Source organism: Prionailurus viverrinus, chromosome F2 (genome assembly GCF_022837055.1).
Source record: "Prionailurus viverrinus isolate Anna chromosome F2, UM_Priviv_1.0, whole genome shotgun sequence".
In the NCBI taxonomy this organism is placed as follows: Eukaryota; Metazoa; Chordata; class Mammalia; order Carnivora; family Felidae; genus Prionailurus; species Prionailurus viverrinus.
This window is the reverse complement of record NC_062578.1, coordinates 81,021,137-81,040,378: the sequence shown is the minus strand read 5'-3', so window position 1 is coordinate 81,040,378 and position 19,242 is coordinate 81,021,137. Positions and strand designations below refer to the sequence as shown.

General features: G+C 59.3%; 1 protein-coding gene across 8 annotated transcripts in view; it reads right to left on the bottom strand.

Annotated features, from left to right (window-relative positions):
* DENND3 (DENN domain containing 3) overlaps positions 1-19,242 on the bottom strand; it is a 51,162-nt gene that overhangs the window by 1,880 nt on the left and 30,040 nt on the right. For 6 of the 8 annotated variants that reach the window (XM_047841815.1, XM_047841820.1, XM_047841822.1 and 3 more), the window contains 9 exons: positions 17,148-17,407; positions 16,346-16,516; positions 15,083-15,212; positions 11,910-12,017; positions 8,886-9,025; positions 6,112-6,266; positions 4,906-5,039; positions 239-357; positions 23-160 (listed from right to left, as the gene is read on the bottom strand). In XM_047841815.1, coding sequence (XP_047697771.1) covers positions 23-160; positions 239-357; positions 4,906-5,039; positions 6,112-6,266; positions 8,886-9,025; positions 11,910-12,017; positions 15,083-15,212; positions 16,346-16,516; positions 17,148-17,407 — 1,355 coding nt within the window. Of the gene's footprint in view, positions 1-22; positions 161-238; positions 358-1,731; positions 4,313-4,905; positions 5,040-6,111; positions 6,267-8,885; positions 9,026-11,909; positions 12,018-15,082; positions 15,213-16,345; positions 16,517-17,147; positions 17,408-19,242 lie in introns of those variants that run through there. The other 2 variants (XM_047841816.1, XM_047841817.1) reach the window with 2 other exon arrangements.

The following is a 19,242-nucleotide window of genomic DNA, read 5'->3' as shown; positions in this document are numbered from 1 at the left end:
GGAGGCGTGGCCCCGGCCGTACCTGCTTCTTCACCCTGATCATGCAGCTGACCTCGGCGCAGTCCTGCAGGTGGACCCGCTGAGGGGGCCGGGCCAGGTCCCTGAGGCTCCAGATGTAGACGCCGTCCAGCCCGGCACACGCCGCCCACAGCTGCTCCTGCTGAAACGGGAATCACAGTGTGGCTGGTGGCCGCGCCCGCTCCGCTGTGCCGCCGGAGGGCGCTGCCGGGACGGGTACCTCGGGGAGGAGCTGGAAACCCAGGAAGGAGGTGCTCGCGTCCTTAGGGTTCTCCTCCACCTTCAGTTCCTGACGAAGAGATCCACCTGTCGTCACGACCACGATGCCGCTACCTGTGCCTGCGGAGCAGAAGAGCCAGCGTGAGGGAAGGCGGGTGCCCCGGGGCCGCCGGAAGGGTCAACCGGCTGCCGCCCGGTGCCGGCTCGGGCGCTGGCACGCTGCTCCCAGGACCCCGGTGACCCGTCCGCCCCGCGGCCCCTCCTGAGGCTTTGCAAATGCGGACGTTCCGGGTCTCCTCCTGTCACTCGAAGGCGCGGCCTGCCCTCACCCTGTCGGCGCTTAGAACTACAGGGGACAGTGCCACAGGCCACTAAGTGCTTCCGTTTACGGCTCAAGGAAAAGGTCGTCTTGCAAGCCAAGCGTCTGCACGTCCCGAGAGCTGTAGGTCACCGGGCTCCGGGCGGCGGGGAACGTGGAGACACCGGCTGCGGGGCAGCCCCGGACACGGAGGGACAGAAACGCCGCAAAGCCCGTCCTGGTCTTCCGTGCTTCCTGCTCGGCCGCCCGCCCCCGGCGCTGCGGCCACCGGGCCAGCCTCGCACACACGGGGGCAGGAGGGCACAGCAGCCCGCGAGGCGGAACATGGGAGCGGCCCCGGGCTGTGCCACTCCGGCTTCCCGTCCCCTGCGAGCGGACCACAGGACCCCCGGCACTCGGCCTCGACACAGAGGGACCCCTGCCGGCCGTGGCCACCCCAGGACTGGAAGCCCAGCTGAGTTTTCGGTCATGGAAAGTGCGAGCTGCCGTCACATCGCCTTCCCGCTTCTAGGCTCCGTTCGGTGTGGTTTTTCTGAGACCTAATAAGCAAAGCCTCATCCACGGGGAGCCTGACAGCCAGAAACCCTTACCTACTTGGACTGAGCCGTGAGGCCCCAGGACACCTGCTGCTGGCTGGGAGCACCTGGGCTCACCCTGTGGACAGGCACTTCTGTCCCCCTCCCCAGAGCCCTCCTCAGTGCGCTGGACGCGTGGCCCCAGGAAGCGGCTCTGGCAGAATGAGCCCCAGTACGTGAAGCTGGCGTGGACAGAAGAGGCTGCCGTCACCAAGGCTCAGCGCGCCAAGGACCGTGGCTCTCGAAGGGGAGGGTGGGATTTCTATCTCACTTTTCTTTCTGAAGTTTATTTTATTTTGAGAGGGAGCAAGGGTGAGCACAAGTGGGGGCGGGGCAGAGACAGAAGGAGAGAGAGAATCCCAGTCGGGCTCTGAGCTGTCAGCATTGAGCCCTTATGGGGCTCAAACTCACAAATAGCAATCATGACCTGAGCCGATATCAAGAGCCGAATACTCCACCAACTGAGCCCCCCCAGGCACCCTCTCCAGCTCACTTTTTTTACTATTTATTTTTGAGAGAGACAGAGACAGAGAGAGCAGGAGAGGAACAGAGAGAGAGGGAGACACGGAATCCGAAGCAGCTCCAGGCTCCAGGCTCCGAGCTGTCAGCACAGAGCCTGACGCGGGGCTCAAACCCATGAACCGCGAGATCATGACCTGAGCCGAAGTCGGACATTGGACCGACTGAGCCCCCCAGGCGCCCCTCTAGCTCACTTTTCCAACGAAGACACACACTCCAAGAGCCCATGAGGGACCTGCCCAAAGTGATCAGCTGCCCAGAGACCAAGCCCGGATTTGAACCCGGACGTGCCTACCGGAAGGCCACAGCCTGAGCCACGGGTGCGCCAGCAACCTCAAGGTACAAACGTCCGCCTGCAGGTGTGGGACTGGGGTCTACTCCCCACCTAGGAGATGACCCGGGCACACGGCGTGGGCTGCTTCCCCTGCAGCCCCGGGGGGAGACACGAAGGTCTCACATGGTGCTACTGGGCTAGAACATTCCGGCCCCTCAGGCTCACGATCTTCCAGGTTCCGCCTCAGTGCACACAGATGTCCCGAGTTTACACAGACACGGACACGGGCCCGGCATGTGCACTGGTAACACGTGATGGGCGACCCAGATTTCTGCTTGTGACTCTCGTTCAGGGACAACACTTTCCAGGCACGTGCTCTCTGTTGCCTCAAGGAACTCTGCGTTTGTCTTGTACTTTTCTCGTTGTTGTTAAATAGGAAAACTGCTTACCGCGTTCAGTTAACTTGGAAGGTAAAAGGGATCCTGTCCTTACAGCAAAGCTATCTGTCCTCATTGTAATCTGTTACCTCCCTCCCTGCATTGAACAGGCATCTTTTAGCCCAAGATCTGGTCAGCTCTGAGTCCAAAATGCATCCAGGGGTGGGTGGTGCACACGTGCACACACACACACAGCAGCCCGTGGAGATCAGCGAGAGCTGAGGCCTACGATCCTCGAAACGCCAGGTTTTCCCTAAAGGTACTTCCCGGTTCTTTGTGGGACGCCGAGGAAAGGTGTTCTAGCGTATGCTGCAGTCCGCCATGGCCGAGGGCACGGCTAGGCTGCCAGTGTGGCCGGAAAGAGAGGGAACACCCCCAAATGAGGGAGCCCAAACATCTATGTAAAAATTCTTAGATCCTTGGCCTGGGAAGAGACCTACTTCAACGCTGTAGCTCATCCAGCTGGGAAGGCCCAGTGTGTGTGCCTCGGGCATTTCCCTGAGACCCTCAAAGAGCCACGCGTATAAAATAAAGACTACGCCAGAACGAAGCGTTATGTACTCTAGGAACAAGGTCAAAACTGCAATATATCGACCAAAGAAAAACCTAAAAGGAAGCCTCTACACAGGCTCAAGATGATGGGCCAGTCATTTAGCGACCTTCCAGGATAAAATAACGCTCTTTAAAGGCGGCTTTAACCCAGAGTCTCTTTGATGTGTCATCAGCAACACCCAGGACACAACAAAGTTCCTCTACACCCCAAGCATGAAGGCAGCCCTCCAACTCAGTAGAAAAGCCGTGAACGGAAGCAGACCCACAGATGCCCTGGGATCCGGCAGAGAAGGACTTCTGCCTGCAAACAAATGTCATAACTTCCAGGAAAGTATAAAGAGAACGCATGGGCACAAAGAAGAGAAATGCAGGTTCTTTAAAAATGTAAAATACATGAACCTCTCGGACTGAAAGGAAAAGTTGCCCGACAGGTTCAACAGCAGACGGGACAGAGGAAGCTTTAGGTCTTAACCGAACCGAAGCTGAGAAAAACATGAAAAAAGTACAGCCTGAGACAGGTGGGGTGTTACCGAATGGTCTAATGTGTATACTAGAATATACGTCTTATATTCCAATATAATTCTAGAATGAATACACACACACACTGTATATAAACAGAATCCCAGGGGCGCCTGGGTGGCTTATCGGTTAAGCACCCGACTTTGGCTCAGGTCATAATCTCGCGGTTTGTGAGTTTGAGCCCTGCCTCAGGCTCTCTGCTGTCAGCCTGGAACCGGCTTTGCATCCTCTCTCTCTGTCTCTCAAAAATAAACATTAAAAAAAAAGTTAGGATCCCAGAAGACATGGAGAAAGCGAAGGGATAAAGGAGATACTCGAAGAGATAACGGTTCCAAGTCTCCCCCACTGAACGTAAAGAGCAAGCAAGACAGACACGAAGGCCTCCCGCCCGAGCACAGCGTAGCCCAACTCCCGAAAGCCAAGAACGGCCCGCAAGCAGCCCCAGGCAGGTCGTTTCGGCAGAACAGCAGCAGCGACGGCGGACTTCTCATCAGGAACAGACAGGGCTACGCAAAACTGGAAAGAGACCGCTAGAGTGTGTGGAAGAGATCGGTCTGTTGACAGCCGACTCCGGCCATGAGAAACACTAAGGGAAATGACGCCAGAGGCAAACCAGGCACGAAGCTCCCCCGAAATGGTGACCGTACAGGCCAACACCAGGGGGCGCGTAAACAAAAACGTTAACAATATTTTCCGAGCTTTATCCCGACGGCAGCATTAAAATACTGCTCTTAACAGCGACAGCCAAAGGGGTGGGAGGAGGTAAATGGAACTGATCATACTCATGTGAGCTGCGTACATGATACGTGGAGGGGGGTCCTGGTTGCTTCAGGCTGGCTGTGACAGGTAAGCCTGCGGGTTGCAGTTCTTAGAGCAACCGCTAAAAGGTAAAGCAAAACGCAGAAAATGTGGCGCTGAAAAGAAAAACTGAATGTAAGGAGTTCTCGTTTCCCGCGTCCTTTTCGACGGAGCGACAAAGACAGAAGGGGCAGTGGGGCACGGAAAGGCGCGAAGACGACAGAAGCCTCGTGCGCAAGCCTGCTCACGGCACCGCAGGTGCGCAGACTGACGAGCCCACGTCTCTGCGGGGACGACACGCGCGGCAGACGAGCACGCGGCTGGGAAAGGCAGGCGGCCCCACGAGGGTGGTTACGGTACCAAACGCAACACGTTTTGTGGGGACGCGGAGGGATCACAACTGGCACACACCGCGGGCGGGGACGCAACGTGGGGCGGCAGCTTCCAAGGGGAGTCCGACGCTTTCTCCGAGGGGTAAGCGTGGGGTCAACCCGAGCCCGCGCGCTGACACACAGAGACAGGACCACAGAGGGCTCCCGGAAGCCGCAGACACGGGAGGGGGCAGGCAGCTGAAGACGCGTGAGGCAGAGCAGACCGGCCGCAGGCCGTCCTGGGGTTCCCTCCCCCCGAAGCAGGGCTCTGGGCCCCTCGTGGGGGCAGAGGCTGAGGACTTACAGCACCACAGACAGCCGTCGTGCAGGCGGATGGACGAAAGCCCGCCACCGGGCAGCTGGAGCCTGCTGGTCACGCGCAGGGAGCTCACGTTCCAGGCCAGGACCGTCCCGTCCGCGCTGCACGAATACACCTTGCTGGGGGTGCGAACACACGGGTGTAAAACACTTGACACGGAAGCCAACGAAGTTACCATTAGATAAAGGTCCACAGCGTGCACGGTGATTCTCGCCCAAGCGAACGCTGCCCGTGTCGCGGGAACGATTAGCGAGGGGCTAACCGATCCCGCGGGAGAAGACGGTTTGCTGAGGAGGCCAGTCCTCGCCCGTCGGTGTTTGCTGCCGGCTCCGCAGACCCTAACGTGGCGGCTGAGTGAAATCTAGCCCCTTACGCAGGACGTGCCATCCCGGCCCCCTCCCCTCGTGATAGCGGCTGGGGTTCCGGGCGGCACCTGCTGCTCTCTGAGCCGGGCCTGAGGACAGACGGCACCCCGAAACTAAGGGACAGGGCGGCGGGGGAGGGCGGCACGGAGGACGGCAGCAGACAAGCTTCAGGGCCGTGGGCCCTGGGCCCAGGTGGTGAAGCAGGTGACCGTAAATGAGGACCTACTGTGTGCCGGGCCCTGTTCTAGGCACAGGACACGTGGCAAAGAGCAGAACACGGGTGCCTGCCTTCGGGCTGACGTTCTTAGTACGGTAAAGACAGCGAATGAGTGAAGCAAAAGTGTTAGGAGTCGGACTGCACCCCCCAGCCAAGGGCCACCACGAACCCCCAGGGCCTCAGAACGCGGCACTACTTGAAAACAGGGCCTCTACGGGAGTATTCAAGCGACAGTTAACAGGATGGGCCCTGATCCGCTATGCCGGGCATCCTCATCAGGGAGATTTGGACTCGGAAAACACCGTGTGAAGACAGAGAGACGGGATGCTGTGTCCGCAAGCCAAAGACTTGGGGCAGACCGGCAGCTGCCGAGGACAGGCGAGGAAGTGGCCGCCTGAGCCCCACGCTCACCCCGGAGCTGGCCCACGGCAGAGACCCACGCCTCTGTACTCAGGGCCAGACACGGACGAGAACGTCACGCGACTTTGCTCAGGACAGGCCGGCCCAAGGCAGTGGCCACGGCGACCGCGGACCCTTCCCCCTAGGGACTCCCGGCCCGCCCCGCCCGGGAGCCAAGCAGCCCCTTCTCCCGGCAGGGCCCGGCCGTACCTGGGCGGCCCGCTCTGGACAGCGAAGCCCGTGACCCCGGAGCGGTGGTCCGTGAGCTGCTTGTTGCAGGACATGCTGTGGACGTTGATGATGTAGATGATGGAGTCCTCGGAGCCGACCCACACCTGGCTCTGCTCCGCCATCGCCATGCAGTTCTGACAGCGGGCGGAGAACGCGTCACGAATACCGGCCCCTCTCGTTACTCCCAGGAGCTCTGTCCTACCCGCTCCCCGCAAGCCCCGAACCTCCGCCCCTGGGGGGGACCCGGGGTTCGGCTCCCGCGAGCCCTGGCCACGTTTCTGTCTGCCGATCAGTACGTAAACTTGTTATGTGTTCAAAGTGCTTCTGTCTAAAGACATCTGATTTTTGGGGCGCCTGGGTGGCTCGGTCGGTTAAGCGGCGGACCTTGGCTCAGGTCACGATCTCGCAGTCTGTGAGTTCGAGCCCCGTGTCGGGCTCTGTGCTGACCGCTCAGAGCCTGGAGCCTGTTTCAGATTCTGTGTCTCCCTCTGACCCTCCCCTGTTCATGCTCTGTCTCTGTCTCAAAAATAAATAAACGTTTAAAAAAAAAATTTTTTTTAAAAGACATCTGATTTTTTACCCGCTGCTGACTCATTAACACCGGACTCCTGGCCAAGTGCGCTTCAACTCGTGCTTGAGCGCAGCTCACCTAGTGCCTGACCCTCTCACGAAGGCCCGTCACGGCCTTCTTGGGCTTAGGGACACTGGACAGCACCCCAGCTCTACACTGGGGGCCATTTTAAGCAGCAAAAATCACCATTACAACACGAGAATGCAAAACCGTGGCACTAAATAGGCCGCAGAGAGGACCCTTGTGTCCAGCAGGGGCTGAAACAAGACACAGCATCCACGGGTTTGACCTCGGCTGGGAACGCGCACCAACAGCTGCTTCCTTCCCCCGCTCCGCACGTGTGCGTCTGCGGATAACCGTGAAAATACCGTGTTTGTTTCAGGGTTAAAATAAACTCTAGCAAGCGGGTGAATTTGCAGACATGGAGCGTGCAAATAATGAGGACTAGACTAATCACAAACACAACTGCCCGCGGTTTTCCGTTCTGCAGCGAGACAGGGTTCTCTGGGTTTCCGGCCTAGAAAAGTCAACAACCAATGGTAATTTATAGATGTTTTTGTGTAACTTTGTTTTTTAAGTTTTTTTAAATTTAGTTTTGAGAGAGAGAAAGAGAGAGAGAGAGAGAGACGGTGCAAGTGGGGGAGGGGCAGAGCGAGAGGGAGACCCAGAATCCAAAGCAGGCTCCAGGCTCCGAGCTGTCAGCACAGAGCCCGATGCGGGGCTCGAACCTGTAAACCGTGAGATCACGACCTGAGCCAAAGTCAGACGCTTAACCAACTGAGCCACCCAGATGCCCCTGTATAACTTATTAAAAAAAATGCTCATTTCTTTTTGAGAGGGGAAGGAGCAGAGGGAGACGGGGACAGAGGATTCGAAGTGGGCTCTGTGCTGACAGCAGAGACCAATGTGGGGCTCAAACTCATGAACCTTGAGATCGTGACCTGAGCTGAAGTCAGACGCTGAACCCACCGAACCACCCGGGTGCCCTGTTTCTGGAGACTTGGAAATTAGAAATTGAGGACTGACACACTGGAGAGACCCACAGGTCGCACAAACACGTGAAACAGAGCTGTGCTTATGCGAGCATCTCAACCCATCCAACCACGTCACTCAAAGGCGTTCCTGACGCCTTCCTGACGCCTTCCTGACTTGCAGTTTCCTGAGCCGCTTCACTTTCCACTTGAGGACGGTCTCTCCTGTGTTCATCCGTGACACGTGCAACCCTCTCCTGGCAACCGAACACAGATTTCCAAATACGAGTAGGCTTCCGAGTAAACCTGGCACCGTGGTGGACGGGGTGAGACCAGAACTGACCCCAGGCATAGTGAGTGTGGACGGTGGTTCATTGCTCCTCCTCTTGAAGTCCGAAGAAAGAGTTTCTAAAAAACTGCTAGCTTTAATTTTACCGACAAAAGTCCCATAAATTAGAAAAGGAAGCCTGCTTACTAATTTCAGAAATAATCATTTGGAAAAAGCCCTTTCTTTTGAGGCATCTCCCTGAGAACTGGTATAACCTTAGTAAAATGTCTTTCTCTCGCAGCCCAAAGATACCTTAGGTGGCCTGCTCTGAACTGCAACGTCCAGAGGTGGGAGCACTTTCTTGAAATAATTACCCAAGTTTCTTTCGTGTTCAACAGCAAAGAAAATCTCGGTGAGACGAGGACAGCGTTTTCACGTATGTAACTGGGAGAACTTACTGCTTTACTTGTTACCTGGCCTGACTGGGGACAGCAGAGATGGCCTCACAAGGCGGCCTTTCGACTTGATTATAACTAGGATTTTAAGTTACTCTGTTCCTTAAAAAGTCTTTGAAACGCACATAACTAAGAATCACAATGAAAAAATTAAACTTAGAATAAAAACGGGGGTTCTCGGGACGCTCAGTTGGTTGCGTGTCTGACTCGATTTCGGCTCAGGTCACGATCCCAGGGTCGTGGGATCGAGCCCCGCACTGGGCTCTGCTGAAGATCCTCTCTTTCTCTCTCCCTCCCTCTGCCCCATCCCCCACTCACACATGCCTTGTCTCTCTCTCAAAAAAACCTAAAGACCTGCTATTGACAATACGGAGTGATGCTGTGGGATACCCTGTCCCACTGCCGGGCCCAGGTGGACTTCTCCGTCTTTGCAGAATCGCAGCTTTGTCTGGAAAAGTGCCGCCCTGCACCGCGCCCTGCTTACTCACCAGCTTAGAAGTGCCCACTCGGAAGCAGTGCTGGTGAATCGTCCAGGAGGAGGCGTCAAACACGATCACTTTGCCCTCACTTAGAGCACACCATAATTTGGGGTGAGCGTCTTCAACTTTTTCTGCCGGGTCTAGATGCCCTGAAGAAGTAAACAACCCAAAGACGTTTTCAAAGGGAAACCCTTGGATGCACGTGCACGTGACCGGTGCCATCACTCGGGCACCGGCGCTGCCTGAGTACCTGCCGAGGGCCAGGCCCACGCCGGGTGCCCCGGACAGGAAGAGAGCACGAGCTTTGGAGCCTGAAGTCTCGGGAGGGAGCCGGCTCCGCCCGGAGAGCCGCAGTCGGCAGGGCCGGGGCGGGGCCGTCGCTGAAGAAGGGGGTCCCGGGCAGGGGGCAGAGGAGCAGCAGGGGTGCGCCAGGCGTGGAAAGCGGGAAGGGGGTGCGGCGTGGAGAGCCGGGAGAGGAGCCGCCGCCTCCGGCCCCACATCCTCACCGGCACCCGGTGGGGCGGGCCCTCCGATGGCCGTTCCGAGGGCATGAAGCTTTTGGGTTTTTGACTGTCATGTCTTTGCATTTCCCTAACTGCTCAGGAGGCTGCGGCCTTTAAGCGGACACGTGGGGGCTGTCCTCTGTGGTGAGGTATTACCTCTCTCGCCCGTGTTGTAAAGATGTTTGAGAGCGGGGGAGGGGCAGAGAGCGAGCAGAGCGAGAATCCCAAGCAGGCTTCTTGCTGTCAGAGCAGAGCCTGACGTGGGGCTCGATCCCACGACCCTGGGATCATGACCTGAGCTGAAGTCAAGCATCGGATGCACAACCAACAGAGCCCCCCCCCCCCGCCCCCCTCCAGCACCCCAGGTCTCTTGCCCATCTCTGAGCTGGGTTGTGCTCCTCTCCCGGATGTGCGGCCACTCTGTGCCCGCCCTTGACCCGAGCCCTTGCCAGCGCCCCTCCCACTCTGCGACCACCTGGTTCGCTCCCTCCAAAGTGTCTGTTTACAATTCCATCATCTCAGTAGCGAACTCTACCAGTCTCTTCCTTCACGGCTCGCGTGGACGTACAGTCTCCTTCTCTACCCCAAGGTCACGAACATGCTCTCCTCTGCTCTCTGCTAGAAGCTGGGTGCTGTCTTCATTTACGTGCGTCAGTGGCTTTCGCGCGTAGGTTTCCATCCACCTGGAACCGACTGTGTGATCTGTCGTGCGGTCAAGCTTCGTGTTTTCCATGTGAGACGCGACACCCCTGACGTCACATATGGTAAAGACAGTCCTTCCCTCAAACCCCTGCTCTGTCGTATCACCTCTGTCACACGTCAAGGAGACACGAATGTGTCACTCTTCCTGGGGTATTCGTTCCACTGGCCCCCTTGGGGAGATACCATCCTACACTGTTCAGTCTCACCAGGGACCGGGATGCTTCGAGGCCAGAGGGCTGGCTCCTTAGCGCTTGGGTAACCAGAGGGGTCCGGAGCCACCGCTAAAGGGTTTACCAGTAGTCCCCTTCTCGACGGGTCCTGACCAGTTTTGTCCCTCCGGCCCCTCGGCACTGGCCACAGCTCTGCTCACTTCCTCGCTTCTGAGATGCCGCTTACAGAACTGGCAGTCGCTCCACAGGAAGAAGGGGCTCCACCATTCTCCGTGGTCGTTTTGTGCTTTGGCCCTTCTAGATGTTCTGGGAGGGACGGCTGGTCTGAACCAGCTAGCCCGTCGTGACAGGAAGCCCACAGTCCAGTCGGTTCTGATTTACAGGAAACCGACTTAACTGTAGAAATACTCATTTATCCAGACACCACAATAAAAACTGTCTCGGGCGCCTGGGTGGCTCAGTTGGCTGAGCGTCTGACTCTGGCTCCGGTCATGATCTCACGGTTCGTGGGTCCTGCATCAGGCTCTGTGCCGACAGCTCGGAGCCTGGAGCCTGGTTCAGATGCTGTGTCTCCCTCTCTCTCAAAAGTAAAGGAACATTTAAAAAAAAAAAAACAAAAAAACCCGTCCCACTGGTCTGCAGTGTTACAGCCAACACGGAGCCTCGACCGGATGAACCTGGTAAGTCTCCAGGGCCCCGAGGTCCAACCGCGCTCTGTCCTCCTCCGCGCTCAGTGTGTCCCCTTGCTGGGTCTTCAGGACACCCGCTGACGAGATAAACTGTCCTCTCGTGCTGGGAAACTGCTTTGCCGCCGAGCTGCCATCAGCCCTCGGGAACCGGGTGGGCTGGGAGACAGCTGTGGAGCCATAACCGCAAAGGGCGACGGGGACAGGAGGGCACATCCGTGATGCTCCCTGTCGCTCAGCTCACGCCATGACGAGCTGAAGCAAAGCGCCAGAACACAGGTTCTTTTCTGCCCAGAACGAAGTCCTTTGCTCTCCAACACGTTGCGCCCTCAGAGCGGCCCGCCCCACAGCGCTTTCCAAGTCAGACTTAAGCCAGAGCATTTTCGACGGTTTTGCGCCTGTGACACGACGGCGGTCTGTTCAGGCTGAGGCCCCTCGCGGCGCTGATTCCCGTCCAGCCTCCGTGGCGCCTCGGCCGGGAGGTCTGCCGGACGCAGGGCCGCAGCCTCGCCACATGAAGGGGAACCGTGTTGTCAGGCATTCGGACGGGCAAGGGAAACGCGCCTGCAATCTCTAACGCGAGACCCTGGGCGCAGTCCTCCATTCATCACAGTGGAAGCAGGCCCAGGTTAAACGCCCCGAAAGAAAGGACGTGAGTGGAGGCGCTTTCTAAACTGCAAAGTGCTGCGCCACGTGAGGCATGGCTAGGTGGGAGCGGAGAATCCACGGGGCGCTCGCCCCGGTGGGGTCGCCGTGGCTCCCTGGGGCCTGGCCTTCCCGAGGCGGAGGGCACAAGCGGCCGCCCGGCTTCGCCTCGTCGCCCAGGGCCTCACCCCAACAACTAGACCCCCGCCTGGTCCCCGCTCGCCCTGTCGCGTCCCGTCCCCCCACTTCAGGGCTGACCCCAAACGCAAACCAAGCTCCCCAAGGTGCCGGACACAGAGCAGCCCCGAGCGAGGGCAGGCCTCCTACCGGGCGTGTAGAGCAAGACGTCCACGGCGTGCGGCAGGGTCTCTCCTGCCGAAGGGTTTATCTTGTGCTTGAGGGTCTCCGAGGTCGTCTTGGGGACCGCCGCGGGCACTGAAACGCAAGCGCTCGGTTAGTGTCGCGACTCGGTGAGACCGGTGAGACCGCTGTCGTCCCACTGCCCAGACCCTCGGCGGTCTCTGGATGTCGGTTTTGGGGGAGGGCGTCGTAGGCGGGGAAACGGGCACTAGAGCCTCCGCCTCCAGGCGGCCCCTCGCTCTCGCGCTCGTCTGTGTGCCCGCCAGGGGCGGGACGGTGACACAGCTCCCCTCCCAGCCAGGAGGCCGCGCGATCTGGCCTCTGCCCACCCTCAGCCACCACGAGTCACCCAGCAGAGACCAGACCGAAAACATGGCTCGGCGACTGAACGTTCCCAAGACAAAACCAAGCGGCCTCTGGGCCTGGGCGCCGTGGACATCTCGGGCAGCAGCCGCGGCTGCCGTGGGGACCGGCCCGCACACCGCGGGCTCTCCGGCAGCATCGCCGGCCTCACCCGGAGATGCCGGTAGCGCCCCCTCCTAGGGGTGGGGTGCAGGGCGTCGTGACGTGTAATTCCTAGACCCTCCATCGTGAGGGGACCACAGGCTCTTAACTGGAGCCCGGGATGGCTGCCTGCGCCTCATCGAGCTTTGCACGAGGGACCCCGAGCCCGGACAACCCGGTCACGGGGGACGGGCTGGCGCCGAGCGAGCTGGCACGTGCTGGGTCCCCCCGTGGCGACGGCGTGCCACCGTCTGTAAAGGAGTCAGAGGCTTTTGCGGAAACTCTTGACAAAGACTCGGCATGAGGTTGGAGTGACATAAACACCTGAAGCGTAGGGTTTGATTCTGTTCCCGATGAAAAACCGCGAGCGACCACATCTGCTTCCAGTCACTCCTGCGGCTCTTGTGGGGACCAGAGCACCCCGACTGCTCCCGGGAAAGGGGGTCCGGGTCACTGAGGGGGTGGGGGCCGGGACACGAGGGGAGGGGGAGAGGGAGGAGGGGGGTTCTGGGACACAGGAGGGGAGGGAGAGGGGGGAGTTTCTGGGACATGAGGGGGGTTCCGGGGACACAGGGGACTTGTTTCTGGGACATGGGATTGGGGAGAAGGGGGGACTTTCGGGGACAAGCAGGGGAGGAGAGGGGGGTTTCCAGGACACAGGAGGGGGGAAGAGGGGGGAGTTTCCGGACACGGTGGGGAGAGGGGGATGTCCTGGGACACGGGGGTGGGGGGGTGGGTTGTTTCCGGGATGGAGGAGGGGGAAAGCAGGGGGGGGGGGGTTCTGGGACATGGAGATTGGTTTCTGGAACCAGGAAGCATCAGAGATCTCACAGTGATGGACGTGGCAGAATAAAAGGTGCCAAAGTGAGATCTGTTTTTCCCGGTTTTGCAACATTTAAAAAGCAGTCTCGGGACGCCCGGGTGGCTCAGTCCGTTAAGTGTCGGACTCTCGATCTCAGCTCAGGCCGTGATCTCACAGTTCTGAGACTGAGCCCCACGTCAGGCTCTGTGCTGACAGCGTGGAGCCTGCTTGGGACCCTCTCTCCCCCTCTTTCCACCCCTCCTCTGCTCAGGTTCTGCCTCTCTCTCTCACGATAAACAAATTTTTAAAAAACAAACAAGAAATCCGGAGTCTCCAGCTTGTACACAGGGGATGGGACCACACATGCAAACGAAATCCGTACGTGAATGTTCACGACAGCAGCATTTGTAAGAGCCCGATGGTGCAGAAAACCCAGTCAGCTTGATCCCAAATGAACACAGCGGTCCATCCACACAGTGGAATATTATTCAGCCACAAAAAGGAGGGAAATACTGGCACCCGCTATGTGGATCCCCTCTGAAAACGCTGTGGTAAATGAGAGAAGCCACTCGTGAAAGGACACGTGTACGTGACGTGCCTGGGACAGGCGAATCCAGACAGAAGCACGTCGGTGGTGGCCCAGGGGCTGGTGGCTGCTAAATGTTACGGGGCTTCCTTTTGGGGTGCCAAAGACGTTCTAAAATTCACTGTGCCGAAGCTGGACCGTGAATACCGTGAAACCAGAGATGTGCGCTTCAAGTGAGTAAGGTACCTAAGGTGCGGGGGTGCCTGGGGGGGCTCAGCTGGTCGAGTGTCCGACTTTGGCTCCGGTCACGATCTCATGGCTCGTGAGTTCGAGCCTCGCGTCGGGCTCTGTGCTGACGGCACGGAACCTGCTCGGGATTCTCTCTCCCTCTCTGTCTGCCTCCTCTCCCCTGCTCACTCTCTGTCTCTCTCACCGTAAACTTAAAAACAAAAACAAAAACAGCACACAAACGGGACTAGAGATCATTTAGAAACATCCCTACTTTGTTCACCTGTTTTCGTGAATTCTATGCTGTGGCTGACTTGGCCCGCGGCAACTATGCATGTAGTAAAGGGGTCAATTATAGTCTCTCCTTTATACAAATCACGAGACCCTTCTAGGTCATTTAAAAGTTGAAACGAAACAGAAGTAACTCAAACGACAGTTATTGTTACCCACCAGCTGTTTTCCTAGACTTGAAAAATCTACTCCCCACCCGTGACCCCCCAAAAACAGTCCACCACCACACCCTGAATGGCTTCCAGAAAGTGAGAGCCAGATTCACACCTACATACAGGCGATCAGAGACTTCCTACCTGGAGAAACTCACCAAATCAGGGGGGCTTGGGGGAGCAGATCTGTACTCCTGGGGGCCTCCGGGCACCGGTCAGCAAAAGGGACCACGCGCTGGGGTGCCTACGGCTCCCCGGGGGCGTGTCCCCGACCACAGAGGATTCCGCCAGCCCCAGGCGCCACTCGAGGGCCTCCTGCTCCGCTCCACCCCACTCACCCGGCCGGTGCAGCTAAGAACCGTGGCAATCCCCACCCGGTCTCCAGCGGAACCCCGCTCAGGGAGCAAACTGGGAAGAGCCTCCGTGGGTCCCGCTAGGCAAGGAGCTCCCGGGTGAGCTGTTAAGCGACAGCGGGAAAGCAGGAGAACGTGTGGTGCTCAGAAGTAAACTCACAAGTTGCATGAGAGGACAGGGTGAGAAATTAGGGATCGGCCCTAACGTCAAGCAGGTAAGACTACTCAAGGCACGTTCAGGACCCCAGGACCCCAGGACCCCGCCGGACGCGCGCTGGTCTTACTTTCGTTCCTCATCTTATCGAAGTAAGATAACTTGGAGGCAGCGTAAATGGCACCAGGCGACTGCAGCGTGCCAACAACGGCGTCCATCAGCAAGACGTGGGTCAGCGCCTGCTGGATGTACTGAGGGTCCTGCAGAGAAACACGCTCACGTCAGCGGTCACGGAGATCACTGACTTTGTGACGTCACGCAAGACGACACTTCTGAAGACGCGTTGTTGTTTCAAGGCGACGGGAACAGTTCGGATTCGGGTCTGATGTTCACCCCTTTCTGCCTCTCAGGTGCGACAGACACTGCTTGTTTTCCCCGGGGGCCGGCAGTCGCCTGCCGTGAAGGGCCCGGCTGCTGTGGGCCTTCCAGCCTCCGTCACAACCACTTGGCTCGGTGCTGCAGCTGGAAAGCAGCCACAGGCTGTCGTAAACGAGTGGGTGTGGACGTACGCCCATAAAACCTTCCTCACAGAGACAGCCATGGCCCCCGGGCTCCAGTTTGTACTGGTCTGTGCCAAATAAACCAGTGGGCATAAAATCAGACGGCTGGTCCGAAAGTCAGAGCGTTACAACCTCGGAACGGACCCGGCCCTCCTTCCTGCCGCAGACGGAAAGACTCCCTCCGCGTTCACGGTCTCGGCCCCCCACCCCCCGGTGCCTGGGAGCTTCTCTCACAGAGGGCAGCGCCCCCCTCACGGACGGTCTGCTCTAGGGGGGGCGCCTGCAGTCCCCATGACGATCGTGGGCTGTGCCGCCCCCTGCGGCCCCTCCACTGCCCTGTTGGTCTCTGCCCGCTGCGTTGTGGTTTTCCTGTCCTTTCTTGCCATCTACACAGCACAGACCTCTTGTCCCCGTGTGTCCTCCGTCTGTGCCTCTGTCTGTGCTGTTCTTCGTGACCCTGAAGTCCTACCTCGGTGTGAGCAAAGCGACCAATCTGGCCCAAAGTAAGTGAAAACACAAAACTCCCTGAGCTGTAAAGCTAAGTCTGCGGCGGTTGGGGAGGGGGGCGGGGGGGTTCCACGTGCCCCCTGCCAAGACCCTAGTCCTGAGAAGTGGACGGGGCGGAGGGGGGGGTCGTCAGGAGCAAGGCGTGCCCGGAAGACCCGACTCGGACCTACGTCCAGCCCCGGCCCCTCCACGGCGGCCCCTTCACACTGGCCAGTCGCCGGGTCACGCGAACCACAGCATCCGACCCAACCGGTGCTCCCGGGACCGCGCCTGAGCCCCTGGGCGTTAACACGGCCATGCGCGGAGCAGGCGGCCCATCCCCGGACCTTGTGGTCATCGGCCAGCTTTTTCCCGGCCCACATCTCCTTCACCATCAAGTGCCACACGTCACACTCCGTCTTAAGATTAGCTTCAAAGACTTCTTTCTTGGATGCCGTCTTAATCTTCAAAGTGGGTATTCGCAGAAGCAGAAAGGCTACTGTGGTACTTCTGACTTCCTAAGGAGGCAGAAAAAAGAAGAGGCTGGTCAGTGAGATGTCCCCTCCCAGGAACGCTGGGGTCAGGGAGGGGAGCCGGCAGAGCGGACATTACAGAGCGGCGGCCGGAAGGTCCCTGCTGTCCTGTCCCTGTGCTCAGGGCTGAGGGCACCTGCCGGCTGAAGGTCGGCCTGGGGGCGGGGAGGGGGGCAGAGCTGGGACAGGGCAGGAGCGGAGCGGGGAGGCCCTGAGGTGACCGGAGGCTGGCGTCTGAGAGCTCGCGAGCCACAGGCGTGACCTGTCAGCACGTTACACGTGCACACGAAGGGACTCATCTGCAGGTTCACACGTGGTCCGTTCTGCCTCCTTACGAGCTTCTCATTCCCTGCCATTCCGGGAGGAAGTCTGTGGAGGCAGGTGGCGGCTGGAGGACAGACAGAGGCAGGGCCCACGGCCAGCACCCACCACGGCTGCCTCTCCTGGCGCGGGACGGTTCGGGAGCGGGATCAACACGTGTCACGAGCCTCTCGAAAATACACGTGAGACGTCAGATGAGCACCACTGAGCGTCCCCGTGGGGGAGGCGACCACCTTTACGACCGAGGGGCTCTCGCAGCTAGCAAACAGCAGGGGCTGGCGGGCCGCGCTCTCACCTCTATGTCCCTGAAGGTGGAGATCTCCACGTAGCCCGGCCTTCCTTCGGTTAGGAGGAACAGGCGCTTCTGGGTCATGGCGATCTTGCCCACGCCGCGATTTGTCTTGACTGAGCTCGACAGCTTGTAGACACACTCGTTCTTATCCAGGTGTTCCATCACCGACGAAGGCAGACTGACCTCCTGGGCCTCCGCCTCGGCCTCCTTCCAGCAGTTGTAGAAATCTTTGAATGTTTCCGGGTCAATCTGTTTCTGGTGTCCTTTGGTAAAGAAAAGAGATCTCAGGGCCACTCCACAAAGGCAAGCGCGGCCAGGACTTTGACTTCCCCTTAAGAAGCCATGCACTACCCACACCGGGCAGCAGGTGGCGCCGGCACGCAGGTCTCCGAGCCCCAGCGCCCTTGCTAAGGCGGCCCATCGCCCTCTCCAGCCCCTCAGCCCAGGGATGGGGCCTGCCAGGTGGTCACAGCAACTCTCGGGACGCCCTTCTTCGGGTGGCAAAGCCCCGGGTCACCACTAGAACTGGCGGCAGCTATCCCGGGGCCTGCGGGGAGCCGGTCCGCAGACGAAACGAGCACAAAGAGACCGGGTCCCTGGTGATGCGCCCAAACCACAGGATCGAGCCTGGCCTGAAGCCAGCCCCATCTCAATCACGTGAGCAAATACATTTGATGGTTCGTAACCAAGATGAACTCAAGTGACCTAGTAACCTTTCTAAATGTCCACCGTTCACGGGCTCCGGAGGCAGAGAGAGACCTGAGTCTGGAGCCCAGCTCCGGGGGCTGGTGCTGTGACTCTAAGCTGTCAAAGGAGGGTGCTTGCTTCTCTGCAGGGTGGAAATGGGGCCCCCCACCCCCACTCCACCCCGGCTGCCAAGAGGCCGGGTCCGTTCTCATCCTGAGGTGTTCCTGGGGCTGTTCCTGCCCCGCTGGGTTCGGCCCCGGCACCGCATCCTGGACCTGCACGTTCCCCTCTGCCCTCGCGCCCTGCAGGGGCACGAGCTGCCCCCGGCCTCGCGGCGCGAGGAGCAGCTCCGCGTCTCTTGTTCAAACACTCCGGCGTTCCTCGCCTACACCAGGCCCCGAGTTCCCCAGGGCTTGGGCCCCTCCTCCCCTTCCCGCCCCCACGTTCCGGTCATACCCGCCTATTTCCCCAAACGGGCCCTGTCTGCACAGGCTGCTCCAGGGTGCTCGGAAGAGAAAACTCCTCCGCGTGCTTCAAGACCTGGCTGAAACGTCTCACGCGCTCCCGTCCCTGAGAAGGCAGTCATTTGGCCGGGCAGCTGCCGGGCCGCACGCCCATCCCCCCACGGCAGGGCCGCGCTTAACGGCACTTGCCGTGTCCCACCTCCCGTTTTATCCTTCCGGCCACCTCGGGAGGCAGGCACTGGTCTCAGGCCGTTCACAAATCGGGAAACTGAGGCATGGGAGGAGAGCCCTCGCTGGCAGACCCGTGGCCAGGCCGATGCCACCCGGCCTTGTGTGTTGGCCACCGTGCATCCTGCCGATGCCCCACTCGGGAGCGCAGGGAACGTGTCCTCCCTGGCCGGCCCCGCCGGGGGCCCATCTGAAGTGGACAAAAGACGTGGGCAAGCGCGAGAGCCCCCGCACAACCACGTCCCTCTCCGGCTCCGTAACAGCGTCAGGGTGACGGTCCCCGGGGAATCTGAGATCACGGTGGACGGGGTGGGGGAGGGGAGGTCCAGGCCCCGGCACACAGCGGGAACTGCTGATGTCACCGGAACCGAGACCCGGAACGTCGGACCCTCACACCTCCGCGAGGTGCGGGCGCCGGAATATTCAGGAGACCAACGCCGCCGGGAGGCAGGGCTCTGCCCGGGCTGACTGTTCTTCCCTTTGCTCATCGCTATTTTCCGATCGGCCCACGAGGGTTGGTACCACTCACGTATGTGTTCAAAATCTTATAGCCACTGGATCCAGACAACAAGACAGCAGGGATCTGTACGTGCTCGTGTAATTTTCAAAAAAGACATCACTGAAGCAAACGAACCACAAGGTACCCACGTGTCCCCAGGCGGCCGGGGGCTGGAGGTCTCTGCCTGGGCCGTGGCTGCCGACCGCGCAAAACTGCCCAC